General features: G+C 28.8%; 2 protein-coding genes across 2 annotated transcripts in view; one reads left to right on the top strand and one right to left on the bottom strand.

The window, feature by feature from the left end:
* Positions 1-19,365, top strand: part of LOC123292438 (neuromodulin) — a 196,126-nt gene extending 176,761 nt beyond the window's left edge. Inside the window, exons 3-4 of the mRNA XM_044873096.1 lie at positions 17,910-18,019; positions 19,120-19,365. Coding sequence (XP_044729031.1) covers positions 17,910-18,019; positions 19,120-19,263 — 254 coding nt within the window. The 3' untranslated portion in view covers positions 19,264-19,365. The remainder of the gene's footprint in view (positions 1-17,909; positions 18,020-19,119) is intronic.
* LOC123292434 (protein amnionless) lies at positions 211-6,412 on the bottom strand. Its single transcript, XM_044873092.1, has 8 exons — positions 6,290-6,412; positions 5,081-5,359; positions 3,057-3,485; positions 2,596-2,811; positions 2,365-2,524; positions 1,595-1,880; positions 1,192-1,360; positions 211-330 (listed from the first exon to the last, which is right to left on the bottom strand). The coding sequence occupies exons 1-8, from the start codon at positions 6,354-6,356 to the stop codon at positions 269-271; spliced, it is 1,668 nt and encodes a 555-aa protein (XP_044729027.1). The 5' UTR covers positions 6,357-6,412; the 3' UTR covers positions 211-268.
* Positions 19,366-20,721: the final 1,356 nt, after the last annotated feature.

Genomic DNA, 20,721 nt, shown 5'->3' with positions numbered 1-20,721 from the left:
TCAGGTTTCTGTAAACTATCTTCAAAAATGTAGTCCACCCCCCTATATTACTGTGCAAACTTTCAAATCGATATTCCTATAAATTACGAAAATATAAGGGTGTCTTCATCTTAAATGCGACACACTGTATATTAAACAAAATTAATTTTTGTAAATCAATACAGTTTATTAAATATGAAAATTAAACAAGAACTAAAAAAAGAACCATTATTTAATCCATATTTATAAGTTTATTCATCACATTTTTTTTTAAAACAAGGAAACCTAGTTATAATTCTTTGTCAGCAATAGTTACATCCACCAATGAATTTTCTTGAGATGTTTCTTGACCTAGATTCGAAAGAAAATTATCATTATAAACATTAATAAGTTACATAAAAAATAGTATATGAACGTTAAAACGAAAAAAAGAATAACAATTTTTAACTCCAAACGAAATATAGAATTAGAAAATATTTATTCATCAAAACTGTCTTTAGAAAAAATTTACAAAAACAAGAAAATCAGGTCCGTAAATAGGGCGTGGTAAAGGATGCACCCGCCTTCGGCGCAAAAGAAATAGAGGCACAAAACAAAACTTATGTTTTATACGTAAAACAAAAGGTTAGTAAACAATCATGTAAGAGGCGCTCATTAATTTATATAAAGTCATATAGATAAAAAATTTGATTTTTGTTATAACACGGGCAAATTTGATCCTAATTAATAGAAACTTTTTTTGAAACCCACTAATTTTAGATCATTTTTTTCAGCTGCGATATCTATTTTTCGCTAGCTATCATTTATGTGCTTAATTCCGGGACCGGGACTCCACATTCTTGAAACTTATTAGAGCTACGTTAATTTTCATCACAAATTTGAAAAGTATGACCCAAATTTAGTAGTATTACATACTTGGTTTATCAAAATTGGATAAAATTTGGATGTGATAGAGCAAAATTAAATTTTTTGGATTCTGATGACGTCATAAAGTAAAAAAATTCGGTTTTTTTATAACATATGCAAATTTGATCCGATCTTATTGGAATTTTTTTTGAAACCCACTAATTTAGGGTCATTCTCATTTATTATCGGGTTATTATGAAAATATTCTCAATGGAAAATGTCTTTTTTACCGCGTTTTTATTAACTCGCCCAAAGCAAATTTTATAATTGATTATTATCCTACTTCTACATTAAAACAAATTTTACCAGCATTTGATGTCAAAGATTCATTTGAAACATGATCTTCAGTGTCACTTGTATCCAATAAATCAATTTGTTCAATCAAAGGCTCTACAAGATCACTCGTATCAATTTTTACAATCTTCGGTACGTCTTCATTTCCGCCTTTTGAATTTTCTTGGGCATCATTTTCTAACTATAAAAAGGATAAATAATAACTATTAAATTTATTTAAACATATGCATCAAGAAAACAGTGGAAGGCAATATTAAAGAGAAAGATAAATATTGCAATTCGCTTTAAAGCAACGTGGCATAACACAACTTGGATAATGAAAAAGGCTAATTTTCCAATGTTATTTAAAGTAAATACATAGAAAATTATTCGAGATTCAATTTGACCATATTGACCAACAAAAAAAATATCCTACTTCATAAGATTCCACTTCAGTGTCCATCGTACTGTCATTTACTCTTTCTTCTTGGTTATATAATGGATTTTCAAATTCTTGATCTCCATTTTGCCCATCGTTGTCATTTATGTGTGAAGTCGGTAAAAATTCCATATTTTCGTTTTGTGTTGAATCCAATTCACTATATGAAGAAAATGGCCAGCAAGATGCGAAGCTAAAACCGGAATTTCTGAACGGGGAGTAGGTACCAAGTGATGGAAGTGAATTCAATCTTAAATTATCTCTTAATGATGGTGGAAGAATCCTTAATAAACAAAAGTGACATATGTTATAAAACTATACCAAGCGTAGCTAACTAATCTCTTTATCTATATATCTATATGTATATATATTTTATACACGTGAAAGTAAGGATATTTGTTTGTTTGTTTGTTACGCTTTCATGCAAAAACTAATGAATGAATTTGAATGAAACTGCACAATAATATAGCTCACATAAGAGTAACACATGAGCTATAATTTACAAAGGTATACTTTTTTATATTAAAAATAAATAAATTTAGTCTATGACATTTCACTTTACCATCTATGAGCATCATTTTGAACCATAAATTAAAAATTTCTGTAAAAATGGTGAACAATTCATGGCCACGTGTTTTGATCTATCACAAGGACTAACCTTTTGTACACAGTTTTTAGAATATTGGAAATCAAATACTTTTTTGAAGTGGATATTTAGAAACCACAACTCAACCTGGGGAGAACTATGGTCTCCAACTATTACTTACGGATATTGATTATAGTTTTTAGTAGCTACATAAACGCCACCAATTATCACAAGTGCACCTAATAAAGTTAAAAATAAAGCTTTAATACCACTGACACCATTTGGATTATAATATTGTCCAGACACATGAATGGAATCAAATTGTAAGCCCAAATGAACATCTGAAAATAAAACAAGTAAAGAAAAGTACATAAATAATTCAAATTTCAAAGGTTTAATATTGAAAAGATACCTTTTTGTATTAATTCTTTTATTTGGTTAGCTGCATCGTTACTTACTGTACTGTATTCGTCTTTTTCACGAAATATTAATTGAATTTCATCACCCCAAACTTTGCTTACGTAAAAATCAATATTATCAAAGTTATTTTTCTTAAGAAAATTTTTAATATATACTTTAAAATCTTCTAATGAAAATCCTGATGTGTATTTCATTGAAAGCACAGAGCCTGCAAATATGAAAAGCACGTATTTTCATCTCCATATAATGGTAATAATCATTGCAATATACATAGATTGATTAATTTTGGGCTTGGTTTGTAAATACCTAACGTAGGTATGTTTGTATTAGTTACAAAAGCTATGCTATAAAGCTATTGCTTCAACAGCTATAAGGGTATACGTCGAAATTATTCATCAATAAACCAAGCACAAAAATTGACAAATCAGGCCTCTATTTAAGTTAAATATTTACCACAAATATCACAACATTGACCAACTGGGCGAATTGGAGTCAAACAAAGAACTTGCTTGCAATGTTTTCTTTCATTATCACATGTTTCTTTTTCTAAACGATCATCTTCTTCCCATTTAACGGGATGGCATAAACATCCAGATTTTAACGGACATTCAGCTTGATCATTAATTACAATATTTAAAATATTTACTGGTGAATGTTCTACTACATTACCGGCTGCACTCTCATTAACTTTTATGGCACCTATTGCCACTGTTACTTTTGGATACTCGATGGCAGCTTCCATGCCCGCAGGAAATTGAACAGTGTCATATTGACATGGTATACGTTCTAAATCGGGTATTGCAATGTTATTTTTATATGTGATTGAAATCCAATTATTTGGGTCAAGCCAACGTTCTTTTTTCAGTTGTTTAAACAGACGATCTAAAAATAATAGTTAACAAAAAAACATAAGTTAATGACGATTAGCCCAAAATTTGTTGTTTCCCAATAAATTCCAGACACAACTTTTTATTTTGAATACACTGAATAGAAATTTTCTCAGAGTATTGGAATAATATAATTTTGCAAAAGTTTAATTTTGAAAAAAAAAATTTTCCAGGAAAAAAATAGTTAGCTTTTAATTATTTCCTAAGTTTCTTACCTCTTTTTTTTTTGTTTTGAGAACAAATAAATTCCTTTTTACATCATCAAAATTGTTAGCTTTTATAGGCAACGAAAAAAGTACTGAAAAATGTTAATATGTAGCCATTGGAACGTGTGTGAGTCCAGATAAATTCCGATCAATGTTAACAGAGAAAGACCAAAGGAATTGAATTAATATGTACATTAATCCTATTTTAGAATATATATAAATTTTTCCAAACCCTGTCTAAAAGCCTTTATTTTTTTATTTAAAAAAAAATAAGATCTGTTCAAAAAGCTATAATTTTGAGAAATTGTTGGTAAAAATTTTTTTAGTGGAAACTTTTTAACCAGAAATATTTGAAATAATATGATACAAAGAGTATGTTGTTTTTTCACCTCTATTTAACGAGGGGCGGCACCCTCGGGAAATAAACCTAAATTCACACTGTTTTCATTCATACATCCCCCCCTCTCAAATAAGAAGACGCATATTTTACTGATTTTTTGATATTTCCATCCATTTAGCAAAAATTTAAAAAAAAAAAAAAACTTTTTAAAGTTCATCCTGTATATGTATGCACCTAGTAATCTTTTGCGTGAACGGGTCTTAATTTTATGTGTGATTGCTGTAGTTAAAACTTATTTGAAATGTTATTAGTTTGAACAATTATAAAATTACATGATATTGGGTAGAATATAAAAAGCTGAGCACGATTAAGGGCGTAGTTAAATAAAATGCAACGTCAAATGTTTTATCATAATTAAAATGTCAAAACCAGTCTTTTGTGAAACAATCTGATTACATGTAGGTATATCTTTTATTTATTTTTCAGCATGGTTTATCAGTTGAAATGTGAAAACACTCCAGCCTACATTTTTTAGAGGATGATAGAAAAAAGAATTGCCATAGGTACTATATTATTTAAGATTGATCGATCATTCAAAAAAAATTTTAATTGATCAATTCCTGAATATATAAATTATTGAAATAATTTAAAAGCAATTTTGAAAGTAATCAAATATATAGGGTGCATTCTAAACTGAAAAGTTTCACAAGGAGAAAATTTCGCAAAAGTATAAAGAAAAGTTTCTATGAAAAATACTTCAGGTTATCGAGATACAGCTTGTCAAAGTTAGTTAAAGTAAACTTTTTTTCCAAATGTTTGTGTGCTTTTTATGTTCCAATGATAGTTTTTTCCGAATAAATTAAAATACAGGAATTTTAAAATATATCTAAGTAATAATTCTGTTTCTGCATAGTCATGCTTTATAACCACGAGTATTTTCCACTTAGCTTTGCTGATTTTTTAAGCTTTTCTGACGTAAAAAAGGAAAAATAAACAACTAAATAAAAATAAACAAATTAAAATAGATAAACTTAGAATAGATACCTTCTCCGTCACATGCTGCAGTTTTTGATTTATCATAAAATTCAATTGAGCTATGAGCCGATGGTATATTTAAAACTCCAGTACGGGGTAAAATTAGCTGACTCATTTTTGTTTCCTTAAAAGGAAGAAAACTTATTTCGGCTTCCAAGTCTGTTGGAAATACAACTGTCGAAGTATCACATGGTATTTTACCATTTCTCCAATTTTGTGGACTATTATATTGAGTAGAATGTTTCCATACACGAATATCTCCATTAATTTTTGAGATACTACCCAAAACTATAATTAAAACCGAAAATAGTATATCATGTCAAAATCACTTAAAATAGACATGAATGCAAGAATTTGATGAATAAATTTAAACATGTCTATTTGGACTACTGTTTTGGGTCTTTTTTACAATGTAACAGTTTATTTAGTGGCTAATTTATTTTTTTTTTAATTATAATAACATCCATAGCAATTTTAGGTTGTTACTATTGCTCAACTTTGTAGGCTTCTTATTTAAGGTGTATTTAATTGAATTTTTTTTCCCGTACTACCTCTCCGGCTAGATAAAGGCGCTCAGTTGCCAGTTATTTTAAAATGCAGAAAACTTATGATACATTTCAGGGTCTTAAAAGGCGTTCCCATGCTTCAATTTGTTATAACCTGATAAACCACTACTACCGTTATTCCGTCAGGATATGACTTCGGCCAAATACGATATAGAGTTAGCGGCCAGAATCGTTTTTCTGGTTAGATAATACATACACAATCACCTTTTTAAAAATTTTAAGACACGATTTTTAAGACTGGTCAAGCTTTACAGGTCTCTACAAGGTATCTTAAATATTCTGTTCGTTCGGATTGTTCAACTGGCAAGACCTTTTTGTACCAATGGGCAGGTAGCAGGACAAAAAAGTACGCCTAAAAAGTTTCAGCGATACTCGCAACGTCAAATCGCGTCTATAAAAGCGATATTACAAAAATCGAAAATGTCTATACTGAACATGTGCCGCTGATAGTTTGAAAGTAGATTATTCACTAAAATAATACACCAAGAAAAAGCAATTCACAACTAAAATTTCACTGGCCAATGTAATATTAGTATTTTGAAATCTTAATGTATTTTGAAAGATTTATGTAAATTCGTAAGCTATATCACTTTACAAATATCAAAGCACACATTATTTAACTATTATTATTATTATTATTATTATTACTTACATAAATAGAAAATTATTGAAAATACATAATTTTTAAAACAATTCATTTTATGAAACGATCTCTCCATCGTTCTATTTATTTAATAATTTAATTATTGTAATATGAATGAAAATTAATATTTTGGGCGTATAATTTTATAATTATATAGATAAACGCTTAGAACTAAATATAAATTAAGTACTTCCCAATGAATGCAACATGATTTTTAATGAATATCAAATTACTTGATAATAAACAAATAACCGTCTCGCAGGAACTGCGTAGTCTTACTAAATTTTCTTACTTTATTGAATAAAATGTGCAATAGTGATTATTATTTATTACGTATTTACCAAGTAAACGTAAAAATTCTCCGGAAAATATCTATCAAAACTGACGATGAAGTCGAGGCTGGGTCAACTTTGGTTTCCGAAGTATTAGTTTGTCAGCCCTTGCCCATGTAGTGTCCAAGGCAAATAAATCAATTCTTAGTTTGTGAGTATTTGTAAAGTCCCCTATTTCACCTCTTTAGGGGATGAATTTCGAAAAATCCTTAACTAAATGACACCTGCAGTATGAAATTAATATCCTCTCGAACAAACTTCTATCATTAGCGATTTATGCTGGGCGTCAATATATCAGTCGGGGCATCGCCTATTCGCCCTTCAGATTTGTTTTCCCTCTGAAATGTTTCTGATTTTAAATAATATAAAAAAGACTCATTTTGAAAAAAAAAATCATCAAAATCGGAGCTGCTATTGACGATTCCCGAGTAAAAGCAATCATTGATGCGACTATAGAATCTGACCAAATTTTTATTAAATTTGTTTATTTGACTCAATAAATAACAGACAACATCATAAGATTTATACTCACTTTTCGTTTTCAACGAAAATAGTGGAGAATATAACTGAAGAGGCTATAATTTTTTTCTGTCTGATTTCAATTATTTTTTCGAGATTCACCCGCCTATTTGATAGCTTAAGATTTAAATATAAAAAAAAAATATTTTTGTTCTTACATATATGGCTTAGTTCCAAAATTATGAGCATTATCATTATTTTTCTGTTTCTGATGTAGGTCATACTGGCATTTTATCAACGATCGATACTCTTCTTTAAGGATCATTTATTTATAAGACGTAACAGTGGTTTGAACATGATAATATTCCATATACTTGTTCTGAAATAATAATTGAATGTATTCTGTCTAGAATAATAATTTGTAGTTTGTATAGTTTTTGGTACAAAAGAAATGAAAATAAATATTTTATACAGCGTATGTCGTAAGAGTGACTCCATTCTCCAAATACATTTATCGCAATTTTTTTACTACTTGTGAGGCGGCAAATACTAAAATAATGATATAGATACAGTAGTCTCGATAATTCCGGGGCTCAATAAGACCAGGGCTATTCCGAAAACTGGGATTGTAAGGAAAATTCATTATAACTTATAAATAAAATAAAACACTGAAATAACACAATTTAATGTATGTATGCAAAACAGTACATATAAGATATGTACTTTTTAAGTTGACATATGCTTGAAATTCGAAAAATAAGCTTTTTCATTAAAAAAAGTTTAAAGCAAAAAATTTTTTTTTGTGTAGGCGATCTTATGCAGACATTAAACTTTGCCTATGTTTTCAAGCTCAATGAAAGGCTCACTCTACTCCATAACTGGTGATCGATAGATGAACACTTTAAACTAGAAAGTTGTTATTGATTAAAAAAGTAACATTTTTTGTTCGCAACATTTTTCCGCAAACCGTACAATTTAGACGAAAACGGATTGAAAAATTTTACCCAAAATTGTTTTTTCATATCAAAATTGTAAATTCCTATAATTGTTTCTGAGAAATCTAGGCACTGTTTTTCCAACTTTCCAAAAAAATTTTCCAACAAATCCAATAAAAGTTTTAGTTCAAATTGAATGAACAAACGTACAAAAAGCTAGATTTTTGCTATCAATTACTGTCTAAACTATTCGGTTTACAAATAATGTTTCAAACAAAAAATGTTTGAGTATTTATAAAGAACAACTTTCTAATTTAAAGCGTTCATCTATTGTTTGTCAGTTATGAATCAGAGTGTGGTATTAATTGAACCTGATAATTTAGCTAGAATTCGATGCCGGTATAAGATGTATCCCTTTGAAACAAATATTTGTCGTTTGAAGCATTGTCGTCGATTAAATTTATTTATATATATTTCAAGCATATGTAAACTTAAAAAATATACCCTGTGTATGGTATGAATGTAAGGACGACAAATATTACTTTTTGCCCGGAGCGTCAAAATAGCTAGATCGGGTCCAGAGTGTAGATGAATGTAGATGAATAGTCTCTCTTATTCTGTGCCTTTTTTGTTTGAACGACCTATACAATTCGTTTTAATTTTTTTTAAACAGGGAATTTGTGGTTAAAACAGCAAAAGTATAATTTTTTAATATGTACTTAAAACGTAAAAAAAATAAATTATTAATGATAAAACCCAACAATTTGTTTGATATGGTTTTCATTATACTCGTTAGTGGTTTTTTTACGGAGACAAACGATTATTTCCTGATAGCATATTAAACATTTTTTCTCTATAAACATTAGGGTAGGGTAAAATTCGATGTAGGAAGTAAATACTAGAAAAAAAACAGATATTTATTATGAAATTTTGACATCGGAAGTATTTTTTTTATACATGATAACAACAAATACATATATAGGCCAATTTGGTATGTTAACAGTAAATACATATGCCCTTTTCATGTATATGTATAAATGTTGGTATATGGTCGAGCTATCGATTTGGGTGGAAGATATTTATTGCATGTTGTGGAGTTATAAAATACAGATTGATTTATCGGAGCTGTTACAAATATGTAACGGAAGTGTGACCGAATAATGTATCTGTTATAATAGTGATTTGTCAACAGAACCTTTTGTCAATAAAATCCAGAAAGTTTGCAAGGAAATAAAACGTTATGTTGTGCAAGGAAATAAAAATGGTGGAAAGAAAAATAAAATGGTGGAAAGAAAAATAAAATTGTTTTTGGTTAACAGCACAGAAATATGTTAGTTTTTGTATACGGCTGCTTGAATATCGATAGATAAGGAGACTTTGGATTTATCTAAGTTGTGACTGTGTTTTCTGGGTTCAGATATCAAGAACAAATTTAGATATAATTTTTAGATTTTTCATATTTTTCTGGTTCTGTATCCAAACTAGTTGATACCTTTGGTTGCTTGTTAGTAAATGTGACGAAATTTTCACTTGAAAGAAATTCTTGAAACTAGTGGAAAGTGTATATACAGAAACAAACATGGTAGACTTAAATATTCTCAGCGTGGCAAGTTTATACTAAATGACATTTTCTGTTTTTAAAAGAAGTTTAAATATTCTATAAAAAGTTTATAGAATAATTACACAAGTGACACGAACGACGAAGTCTCCTAAAAATTTTGGGCCAAGTTTTTATTAACTAAATCAGCTTAACTTTTGTATTTAGGTTAGGAATGGGTAATTTTACCCAAATATTTTGAGTCAGGTTAAGAAACTTATGGAAATATTCTAAAATATTTTTTTTTTAAATCTGAATGGGCAAAGCTTTTTTCAATGAAGTCTTTCTTTATGAAACCTTTTAATCAAACACCTTCTTAGAATTTAAAAAAATAAAACTTCTAATTTTCTACCCACTATATTAATCGTCGCCGTCGTGTGGATAAGAAAAATTATTTTGAAAGCTTATGTATAATTTAGCTTTAAACTTCTGAAAATGTGTACCGTTTGTAGTATATCAAAATGTAACATTTTTAACAATGTCATGCTTTAGCCTATGTGATATGATCACCTGATCACAACTTTACTCACGATGACTACAAAAATATCAAATAAACAAACAAGTTGAAAACCTTCGTTCTGGTATAGTCAATATCATAAATAATAAATAGTTATACTACACTTCAATATTGTGGCATTTTGGTAAAACTTCTTCAAATATCCATTGATCCTTTTTTGTAGATGCCTGCACGGATTAGTAACTAGATGCATTTATTCTCTTTTCGAAAAAATGGCATAAACAAAAATTTTTTTTCTTATTATGAACAAATTTGAATTTCTCTTCATATTAGCTATGAGCCTGAGTTGGTTTTTGAATGGCCCTAAACATTAAGAACTATTAAACATTCAAGGCGACCACTTCGCATGGTATCTTACTTACCCTACAAAATATTTCTTAAAATTGAAGATTAAAAATATCCAACCCAAAAATGTCTTTTTGTTAATCGCTACTTACATTAGAGTTAAATTTGGTGTGAAAACATCAAAGCTAATGTTAACTACTACTTGTAAATGTTGTTTTTTTACTCGTGGACAATCATTTACCTGCACCGTGTTTCAATAAAAGAATCTTTATTTTGATATGCGAGATTCAATATTGTTCTTATTTTGTCTAATATAAAATTGGTATATTTTCAATTCTTATTGTTCATGCTAAATATATCGGCATATTATTGTGCATCGGACAAACAATCGAATTTTAAATATAAAAGTATGCGCTGACAATGTTTATTGTATTGTATCGGTTGGTTCTCATATTTGTTTATATTTATTTGTTTATTTGTAAAACTTACAAATGTTTTGTTATCATCATAACCAATAAATATTCGTAAAAATAGATACCTACAACTGTGTTGAAAAAAAAAACTCATGTAAAAGATACATGGATGGCTTCTATATACAGGCTAGATTGTTTGAAGTTAAAAATACGAGTAGGTACCAGTTGAAGGAAATATTATTGTGTTTTATTACAACAAAGAGTTATAAATATCGAAGTTACAAAGATACATCGAAGAAGTGAAACCCAACCGTGCGGAGTCAACTATAAGACTCTTCTTCAAACCCACTCCTTAACTATACATCTGCCACTCAACTATACGTATAATTATGAGCAGACCAAACATGAGCCAAATCAACTAAAAAGCTTTCTCCCAAATAACAGACATTAAACATTCACTCAAATTAAATAAATAAAATAAAATATTTGCTATATTTAAAAAAAATGAATTTTTGTGCCAAAAATGTTTACCAAAAAAAAAATCGTAGCGCAGGAATTCGTTGTCTTATTCTACCACTCAAGTATAAAATTTATGCCCTGCACACCGGTTGAGACTTACGTCCAATTGGTTTAAAATTTGTTTGCAAGTAATCCATGCGTGTAGCACAAAGCTGGGAAGTTACGGATTCAAGTTCCGGTGACGAAACTTTTGAAATTATAATTAACGCGACGAATAATTAGGTTAAATGTCGTTTTATGTGTAAGAACGAAATAGCTGACTATATGCTAATGTGGGTTTTCTGCATTTTTTTCGTACTGAACTTTAGTTCACCGGTTCCTATTGAAAGGACTCCTCCAGCCGCACAAATTATCTGTTCCTTAATTATGTTTTCCCGTTTTCTCCCCCTGCCAATAATAAGGCAGTGGGAGCTTACTTTAAATTAATTTTTCTTTTAAATAATATGGCCTTGTTTTAAAGTACTATGTATCTGACTAACGGAGGTATTATTACGTTACTATAATTCATATATGGATATTGGATGTGCTGTAATATTTATTACAAATATACTAATACTACAGACATACAGCTGCGCCAACTTTATAAATTGGCAGCTGAAACTAATTTGAAACAAAATAATTGGTTGTTTTTTTTTTTGGAATTTTACTTTTCACCTTCATATTCAATTTTTTAGTCATATTTTCCACGATAATATAGACTCATGAATTGTATCGAAAAGGGAAGGGGTGTGTTATAAATACGTTTTATAGCCTTCAATAAACTATTTAAGATGATTTGGATTAGCTTCTTTTAGGCACATTTACCATCATTCTTTTGATTAATTCAGTATGTAAGATTTTTTAAGTTTTGCTAATCTCTACAGCCTCTAGAAATTGAGCTAGAAAGTTCCAGAATGATATGAAGGTTAGTTAGTGCTACGAAAGTACCTTTTGGGAGTGTTTACTTACCAACCTTCCCTTACCCCATTTTTTTTACCGAATAATAATGGTTTTTCACAATTTCACAAGCTCCTCCAAATAGAGCTTGAAAATTTATCATAATGCAAGGGTCTCTTGATAGTGTCAGACCTCTAATGTGAATATTTAATATGGTCAAAAAGATAAAAATCTCATTTTAATAAAAAAACATTGAATAATAAGAAGAATAAAGGGTAAATATGACCTTAGAAGCAAAGCTATGTTGCTCACGAGTTTTTTCCCTTATATTGTAATGTAATCTGGGAAGTAGAGTTCGTACAAAACGAAGTGGCACCGAGCAAGAGAGAGTGTAGATACGAGTGCACATACATATACATCATACACTCTCTCATGCTCGGTGCCACTTCGTTTTGTACGAACTCTAAACATATTTTTAAATGTGATTTTAGGGAATTTATAAATAGTACGCTGAAAAACACCAAAAATGGAAAAATCAATCGTATTTTAAATGAAATTTCAAAATTATATTGCACATTTCCGAAGAGGGATAGTGTCAAAAGGCTCAAATTGATTTTAAATTGAATAAAAAAATTAAAAAACGGATTTGTAACACACTCTCTCCCCTCTCCTTTGTCTTTCGATACAGGGCATAAATATATTTTCGAAAAAAATATGATATTGGTGATAAAATTTTCAAAACTTTTATGGCATATTATGTTTCAGTTTCTGCAGTATAGATGTGTCGTATACCTACATTAAACCCTCTGAATGTCATCGCTCCGATACTATTACCTCAAAAAATATTAAAACGTTCCGTAGTTTATGTTTTTCAATATACATAAACTACATTTACGAAGGTTTCACATCAATTTCATAGATAAAATCTTCAATTCCATACGTCATTCTTCATTATTTAAATTTATTCAAAATAAATGCAAACTGATAAAATGGAGATAGAGACCTCTCTTTGAAATAAGAATATGATCAATATAATATAAAGTGTATTTTACCAGAGTGAACTTGACATATACTTGAACCTCGAAAAGGGTTCATAGGCTCACATCTTACGCCGCAACCAGGCTCAATGAAAAACTCCCACTGCTTCGTAACCGATGAGAGATAGAAGAAAGGTTTAAATTAGAACTTATAAAAAAGTCAACATTTTTTGTTTGAGACAGTTTTTGGAGTCCAAAAATATATCTTTTTGTGTAGATTAGATTAGGTTAGAGGGACTGTCCTGGTGTGCGACACACTTAGGCCAAAGGGGCCGTTGTGATACCGAAAAGTATCTTTTTACTTTTTATCCTGCAATTAGTTTGATCCATGGTATCTCTGAAAGTGCTGAACATAAAAATTAATAAAATATACAATACTTTGCTACCTGTCCTTTTTCACGAAAACTCGATCTCGTAACACCAATCAGAAGGGAGATATAAAATTCAAATACCAAAGTTGAAATAATTCCGAGGCTTTTTCGTCATTGTTTAACGCGGAATATTAACAGAGAGATAACGATGTAGTTTTGCCTAAAAATCAATTTTATGCTTGCAGCTATGATATGCAACCATATCGGACTTGTTCCGTCTATTTCTTAGACCGACAGACTTATTACTTAAGCCCCTAACGACCATAACCATCAAGATTTGTTTTTTTCATTAAAAAGGATAATGTAATTGTTGGTTTTTAATATAAACTCCATTAATCCTCGTGATAAAAAAATGATGTTTTCTGTTTCAAAGTAATGTTAATAATTCACATAATATCCATTGTTTAGTATTTTAGGCATACAAATACAAACCATATGACTACTGTTATAACAAGTGATAGTAAACAGAAGCCTTAAAGGACTTAAATAGATTATCCATCAAATACATGATGAATTAATTCATTCATCAACATGACAATAACATATCAACAATGTAGTAAAACCACGAATCTACTCAACTCTCAAAAGTGTTGCTCTTTATTTTGTAATCGTTTGTCATAAATCATGTATGACTGACCTATATACATGAGTGTTCTTTTTTTACTGTACGAAATAAAGCCGAAAAAAGGTCATCAAATGCAATTGTATGGAAAAGTATGATTTTTTATGAGACCTGGCTCAAAATGTTTCTATGAATGTGTAGAACAAAGTCATATTGATTAGAAAGTTTGCTATTACTTTACTATACTTAGAAGTTCGGCCAAGCTAATTTTGCTGAAAAATCATGAAAAAACAGTCGTTGGACCTTATATTTTGAGGTATTATAAGCATTTTTGTCTCATGACATTTTTTCCTAAAACTCACCGTTTTTGAGATACCAGTGATTGAAAAAAAAAAAACAAAACCTAATTTTGATGAAAATTTGATAACATAGGTCAATTTGGTCTTGGGTCCGTAGGACCCATCTTGGAAACCGTTAGAGATAGAACAAAAGCTTAAGTTCAAAATATGTTCATTATAAAAAAATAAACAAATTAGGTACAAATTAGGTGTGGCTATCTAAGAGTGGATATCTTTCTTTAATTACATGACGTAAAAGAACAAACGATTGGGTCATCAACACTATCTATACATGGTATTTCAACAACTAACTCAGTCGATTGTTTGTTTTCACTTGTTTAAAAGTGTTTTCCGTATTTTGCGACGCTGGCGTAATAGAGCTAAAAAAATTAGCACTTTTTAAATACGATTTCCGTACTTTGTGTCGCTGGTGTAACAGAGCTAATTTTTTACTATTGTGTTTCTCTAAAATTATCCAGCGATTATACAAAGTTCGATCGAAAAAGGAATTTTTTCGGTAGGTTTGCTTCATTTCATATTAACGTCACTACACTAACTAAATAGTATAATTATTAATCTGGCCAAAACTTGAACACAATCATAGATTATCATTTAACAGTAACCCATTTACATGGTTAAAGATCTGAATTATAAATATAATACCTACGATACGATATGATTACAATGATGTAACATATTATATTAACCAATGTATGATGGTATTGACCAATGTATAAACCACAATAATATGTGTTATATTGAATTTATGTAAATAATAATGGTTTTATTATCGATTAATTGTTGTATATGTTGCTGCCATAGCCATTCACATTCAAACAAATCCTTTAATATTTAAACAACAATTTCCATTCTGACTAAGTTGCAAAGTACAGTCTAAACCGCTGAATAGATATTATATGTGAACTTGAATTTATTCAAAGGATAAACTTAAAGGGAACAACCAGTGCTGGATTTAGGCTTAAGCATATCAGGCAAGTGCCTATGCAGCAAAATTTTCGGAAAGTCAAAATTTTAAAGACGAAATAATTCAAGGACAATCCAAATATTTTCAATAAAATATATTGAGTAATCTAATGATTAAATATATTGAGTAATCTAATGAATCCATTACTTTTCAATTTGCCGCAGTGTTAATTTTTTAATAGAAGCTGAATTAGTGTAAGAAATTGATTATAAAGATTTATATAATCGACTTTATTTCGCGCAAACCAAAGCCAGAAAGAAGAAAGTAATTGTATAAATAATTTTTTAAATAAAATGATTTAGAAGTATCACATTATAGCCCTCACTTATCCACCCTTTTGTTCACAATTTTATGGATTTTAATTTTTTGGTGGGGAACTCTGACTTTTTGAAAAAACTTTATTTTTGAAAAGTTTTGCCCTTGGTACTCGCTGACATTGCAACTTTCTATAGGTTTAATCATTAAGTTAATTTGTTTTTTATACTTTTTGGATCAAAATTACCCCATCCAAGGAGTTTCATCAAATTCCAAAACAAAATTTTTTTTGCGATTTTCTCGATTTTATCAAAGGGGTACCCTTAAAAAAATTGCAAAAAATCGAAAAATTTTTTATATCTCCAATTTCGATAAAACTCAGTATATAAGGTAATTTTGACCCAAAAAGTACAAAAATCGGGTTTATTTGATGACTGGCCTAATAGTTTCTGAGATACGGACTGAAATCGATCCAAATATTGCGATATCTCAGAAATTCTGCATCCAATCATTAAATTAACCTGATTTTTATACTTTTGGGATCAAAATTACCCCATCCACCGAATTTCATCAAATTCCTAAACAAAAAATTTTTTTGCGATTTTCTCGATTTTATCAAAGGGGTACCCCTTAAAAAAATTGCAAAAAATCGAGAAATTTTTTATATCTCCAATCTCAATAAAACTCAGTATATAAGGTAATTTTGACCCAAAAAGTACAAAAATCGGGTTTATTTGATGACTGGCCTAATAGTTTCTGAGATACGGACTAAAATCGATCCAAATATTGCGATATCTCAGAAATTCTGCATCCAATCATTAAATTAACCTGATTTTTATACTTTTGGGATCAAAATTACCCCATCCACCGAGTTTCATCAAATTCCTAAACAAAAAATTTTTTTGCGATTTTCTCGATTTTATCAAAGGGTACCCCTTAAAAAAATTGCAAAAAATCGAGAAATTTTTTATATCTCCAATCTCGATAAAACTCAGTATATAAGGTAATTTTGACCCAAAAAATACAAAAATCGGGTTTATTTGATGACTGGCCGAATAGTTTCTGAGATACTGACTTAAATCAAACCATGCTAAAGGCGGCATCAAGGCTAAATCCGCCACTGAGAACATCACCAATTTTGAATAGAATTGACTAGGGGAATTGTAACAACAAATATATTGGACAAACAAGAATTCAAATTAAAGTAGAAATAATTCAGCTGGAAATTATTCAAATCAGTACAAAAGTATTTGGATGTACGTATATGAAAATATTTACATACATAAATTTTCGAGAAATACGAATTGAGATTAATATATTCTAAATATTTATAAGCAGTTATAATGATTATAACTAAATTATAACCGCAGTTCAAATATTGATACTCTCAACACCACGTATGCACGCTAGCAACTTCGTTAGCTGTTATTTTCACTTGTTATATCCTGTTTACAATTGAAACATATTATCGATTATATATTATTAAAATATATAAAATTAAAATATATAAATATATTCATTGATTTGTGATATTTTGTCAATTTATTTTTACTTTATCAAGCTCAAAAAATGCGTAAGAGATAACAGAAATTATTATTTCATTATAAAGAAAAATAGATAAAGTGCATTAAAACCATCACTATAAAATTGTTTTTGCTTTGCTTATTTTTATACCATGCATATATGTAATATGCAAGGTATACTAAGTTTAGTCCCAAGTTTTTATACCATGCATATATGTAATAAGCAAGATATACTAAGTTTTTATACCATGCATATATGTAATATGCAAGGTATACTAAGTTTAGTCCCAAGTTTGTAATGCTTAAAAATATTGATGTTACGAACAAAATTTTGGTATAGGTGTTCATAAAATCACCTAATTAATCCATTTTTGGTTTTCCGTCCGTCCGCCTGTCTGTGAGCACGATAATTCAAAAACGAAAAAAGATATCAAGCTTTACCTAGTAAGTCTTGTCATAGATTTTTGAAAATAAAATAATAATTTTTCTAGGAAATTAAAACATTCTGATATTCAACACAGCCTATACAGGGTATTTCAACAATGTATTCTGCCAATTGTTTATTTTCACTTGTTTTTATGATAAAAACTATCCTTTACATAAGCACTTATATTTTCTGTTACAGAGTTGTGTCATGCTGCCACCAAAATTCAAGCATCATTTCGAGGTCACATGAGTAGAAAAGCTGATGAAGAAAAAGCTAAAGCAGATGTTGATCAAGCTCTTGCTGATAAGGTATTACACAACATACAATAGCATCTTATTAGTATTATAGTATACTATCTTTATGCTTTCTTTTGCTCTTTCCTTATTATTTTCACACCACCATCAGAAATAAATGATTTATTATTTATAAGAAAATCATCAACTGAGAAAATTCTATATTATTTCTATAATTGATTGATTGCTATACAATTAATTGTGAGTTTAATCACGCGTTAATTTCTCAACCGTTTGTGTCAAAATACTTTGGTGTGATTTAGGTGCTAACTGATATAGGTGCTAATTTTTATTTTTATTTTCGAAAATTATATCAATAATTTTATATTTCGTTATAAATAGCTTTCTTTAGATTATGGCAACTGTTATTATTAGGTCAAAAATTTGTAAGGCTGTTATCAAAAATATCTTACACCTCACTGTGATGTCAGAAAAAGTTTTATTACCTCCACCACAACTTTAAATTGATCGCAATTATAAAAGGCTCGGGGAGCAAATATGGCAAAGCTCATTTAGATATATAATGAAGTAGCCTAGTAGGCATCTTTAGTCTTTTTAACTTATTTTAATGAAAAAATCAGTTTTTAAATGTATGGTTTAGCTTTTTTACTCGTGGCGCTGATATCTTAGCGTTAAAATCGAATACTATTGATAATTGGGAATTACAACTCATTAAAAAGTGGGCCCGATTTCAGTAGTTCCAATTTACATATTATACTTACATGAAACGGGCTCTAAACTGCCGGTGCAAAGTTTATAAAGATAAATTTATCGTAATTGGTATCAAAAAGGTCACGAGGAGTTTGGAATGTGTGGTGTACGTTTTTTTCATACCAATAATCAATTACGATAAATTTATCTTTATAAACTTTGCACATAATCCACAATCTAATATGATAGTTTAGTGCCTTAATTTTGAAATTTTCGGGATTATTGATAAGTATTACTCTTATCATTTAGAACAATCCTACAAACAAACAAAGAAATTTTGACACTTTATAATATTTATAATATTAGTGTAAACTATGAACTGCGCTTGCTATCCCAAAAATTATACTTTTCAAAGTAGCCAACAATATTAAGAAAAACCTCAATTTAATTTTTCATTATTTCAGGTTGAAGAAGTCTTGGATATTGATCTAACAGATCCAGATTTGAATACAGCTGCCACTAAAATACAAGCATCATTTCGTGGACATAAAGTTCGTAAGGAAACGGAGCCCGTTGCAGCCACAAATAATGCTCCAACCAAAAAATGAAGAGTTTATGTTTAGAGAAAAATTAAAAACAAAAATAAAACGTATGAGACCTCTTTTAGCTCCTCAATTAACTGAAACAAAATCTATTATATATTTAAAAAAAATAAATAAATAATACTAAAAAACATTATTGAGTATCTCAATAAAAAAAAATTAGAGATAACATGCTTTAAACAAAAAAATATAAACCAAAAAATACCTTCTCCTTAAAAACAAAAACGATATATTTAAAATAATTATATTTCATTTATCATACAATTTACGACATCTGAAAAACAAATCAAAGTGGTTAAAAATGTGTTGGTATCTTATTTACTCATTTCTTCATGTTACGTTTAATAAATAATAATCAATATTATTAAAATATTTTTTGGAAGTTTAAAAAAATGTTTAACAAATTATAAGGGTATTTAAGGGTAATATAAGTACAGAAGCTATTAACACTGCCAATGAAGATATTTAAAAATTGCATTTTTGGTATTGATTTGCATTTTAAATATGCTTGTCTTTTTTCCCCAAAATTCAAATTTTTAAAAACTATTTTATCTAAACATATAGGGTAAATTATGGTGAAGTCAGAAGTCTGTATGTAGCACGTGTACTTATATAATCCCTATTTATTAATTTTATATAAAATATTTCCAAAAATTGTAATTATTACCTATTCAAGTATTTTCAATATTGAAATCACTATGCTTAGTTTAAAATTTATGTGACGTCATAAACAAATGTAAATTATGGGCATATTTTAGTGGATTTCGAAAAAAATATTTAACATCTATGTTTTAATGAGTCGTAAAGCAAGTTTGGAATTTGATATATTATATAAGATTGAATTTTCAAAACCATGATAAAAACTATAGAAAACTACTCGTTAACCTTTAAATTATACTACCTATTTGTAGAAAAAATATTTAAATATTATTATATAATAATATACTAGTAATTATTTCATATCAAAAACCTATTGTATTTCCAAATTTTTAAAATACTCGATTATATAATAACAAACGAACCCATAAATGAAGGGAAGTGAATACACTCCATAATTTATAAAAATCATAGACATATAATACATAGACTGCGCATTCTCTTGCATAATTGAGCAAATATTAGAAAGAGACGGTTTATAAACTTATATTTATATATCTGTTTTTCACATACAAACGTACCTTTATCAGAAGTTGTCCCTTTTTGGTTTCATCCCAATCCTTTATAAAGAAATAATTGGGAAATGCGCATATTTTTACAGTTCATGTGTATTATGTTCATGCATAGGTGGAAGTATGAAATAAAAGAGATAAATTTTTTTATATCATAAATAATAAACTTTTTTTTTACATTTATATTTGCATTCTTTTTAACATACATTAAATTTATTATAGTATTCCTGCAGTTTTAAAATATAAATAACATCAGAAAAATTTAGTATAATGAACTAGCAGGAAAACTTTTGTA

This window comes from Chrysoperla carnea, chromosome 2 (assembly GCF_905475395.1).
Source record: "Chrysoperla carnea chromosome 2, inChrCarn1.1, whole genome shotgun sequence".
In the NCBI taxonomy this organism is placed as follows: Eukaryota; Metazoa; Arthropoda; class Insecta; order Neuroptera; family Chrysopidae; genus Chrysoperla; species Chrysoperla carnea.
The sequence above is the reverse complement of the archived record's forward strand: the minus strand, read 5'-3'. Positions and strand labels throughout refer to the sequence as shown.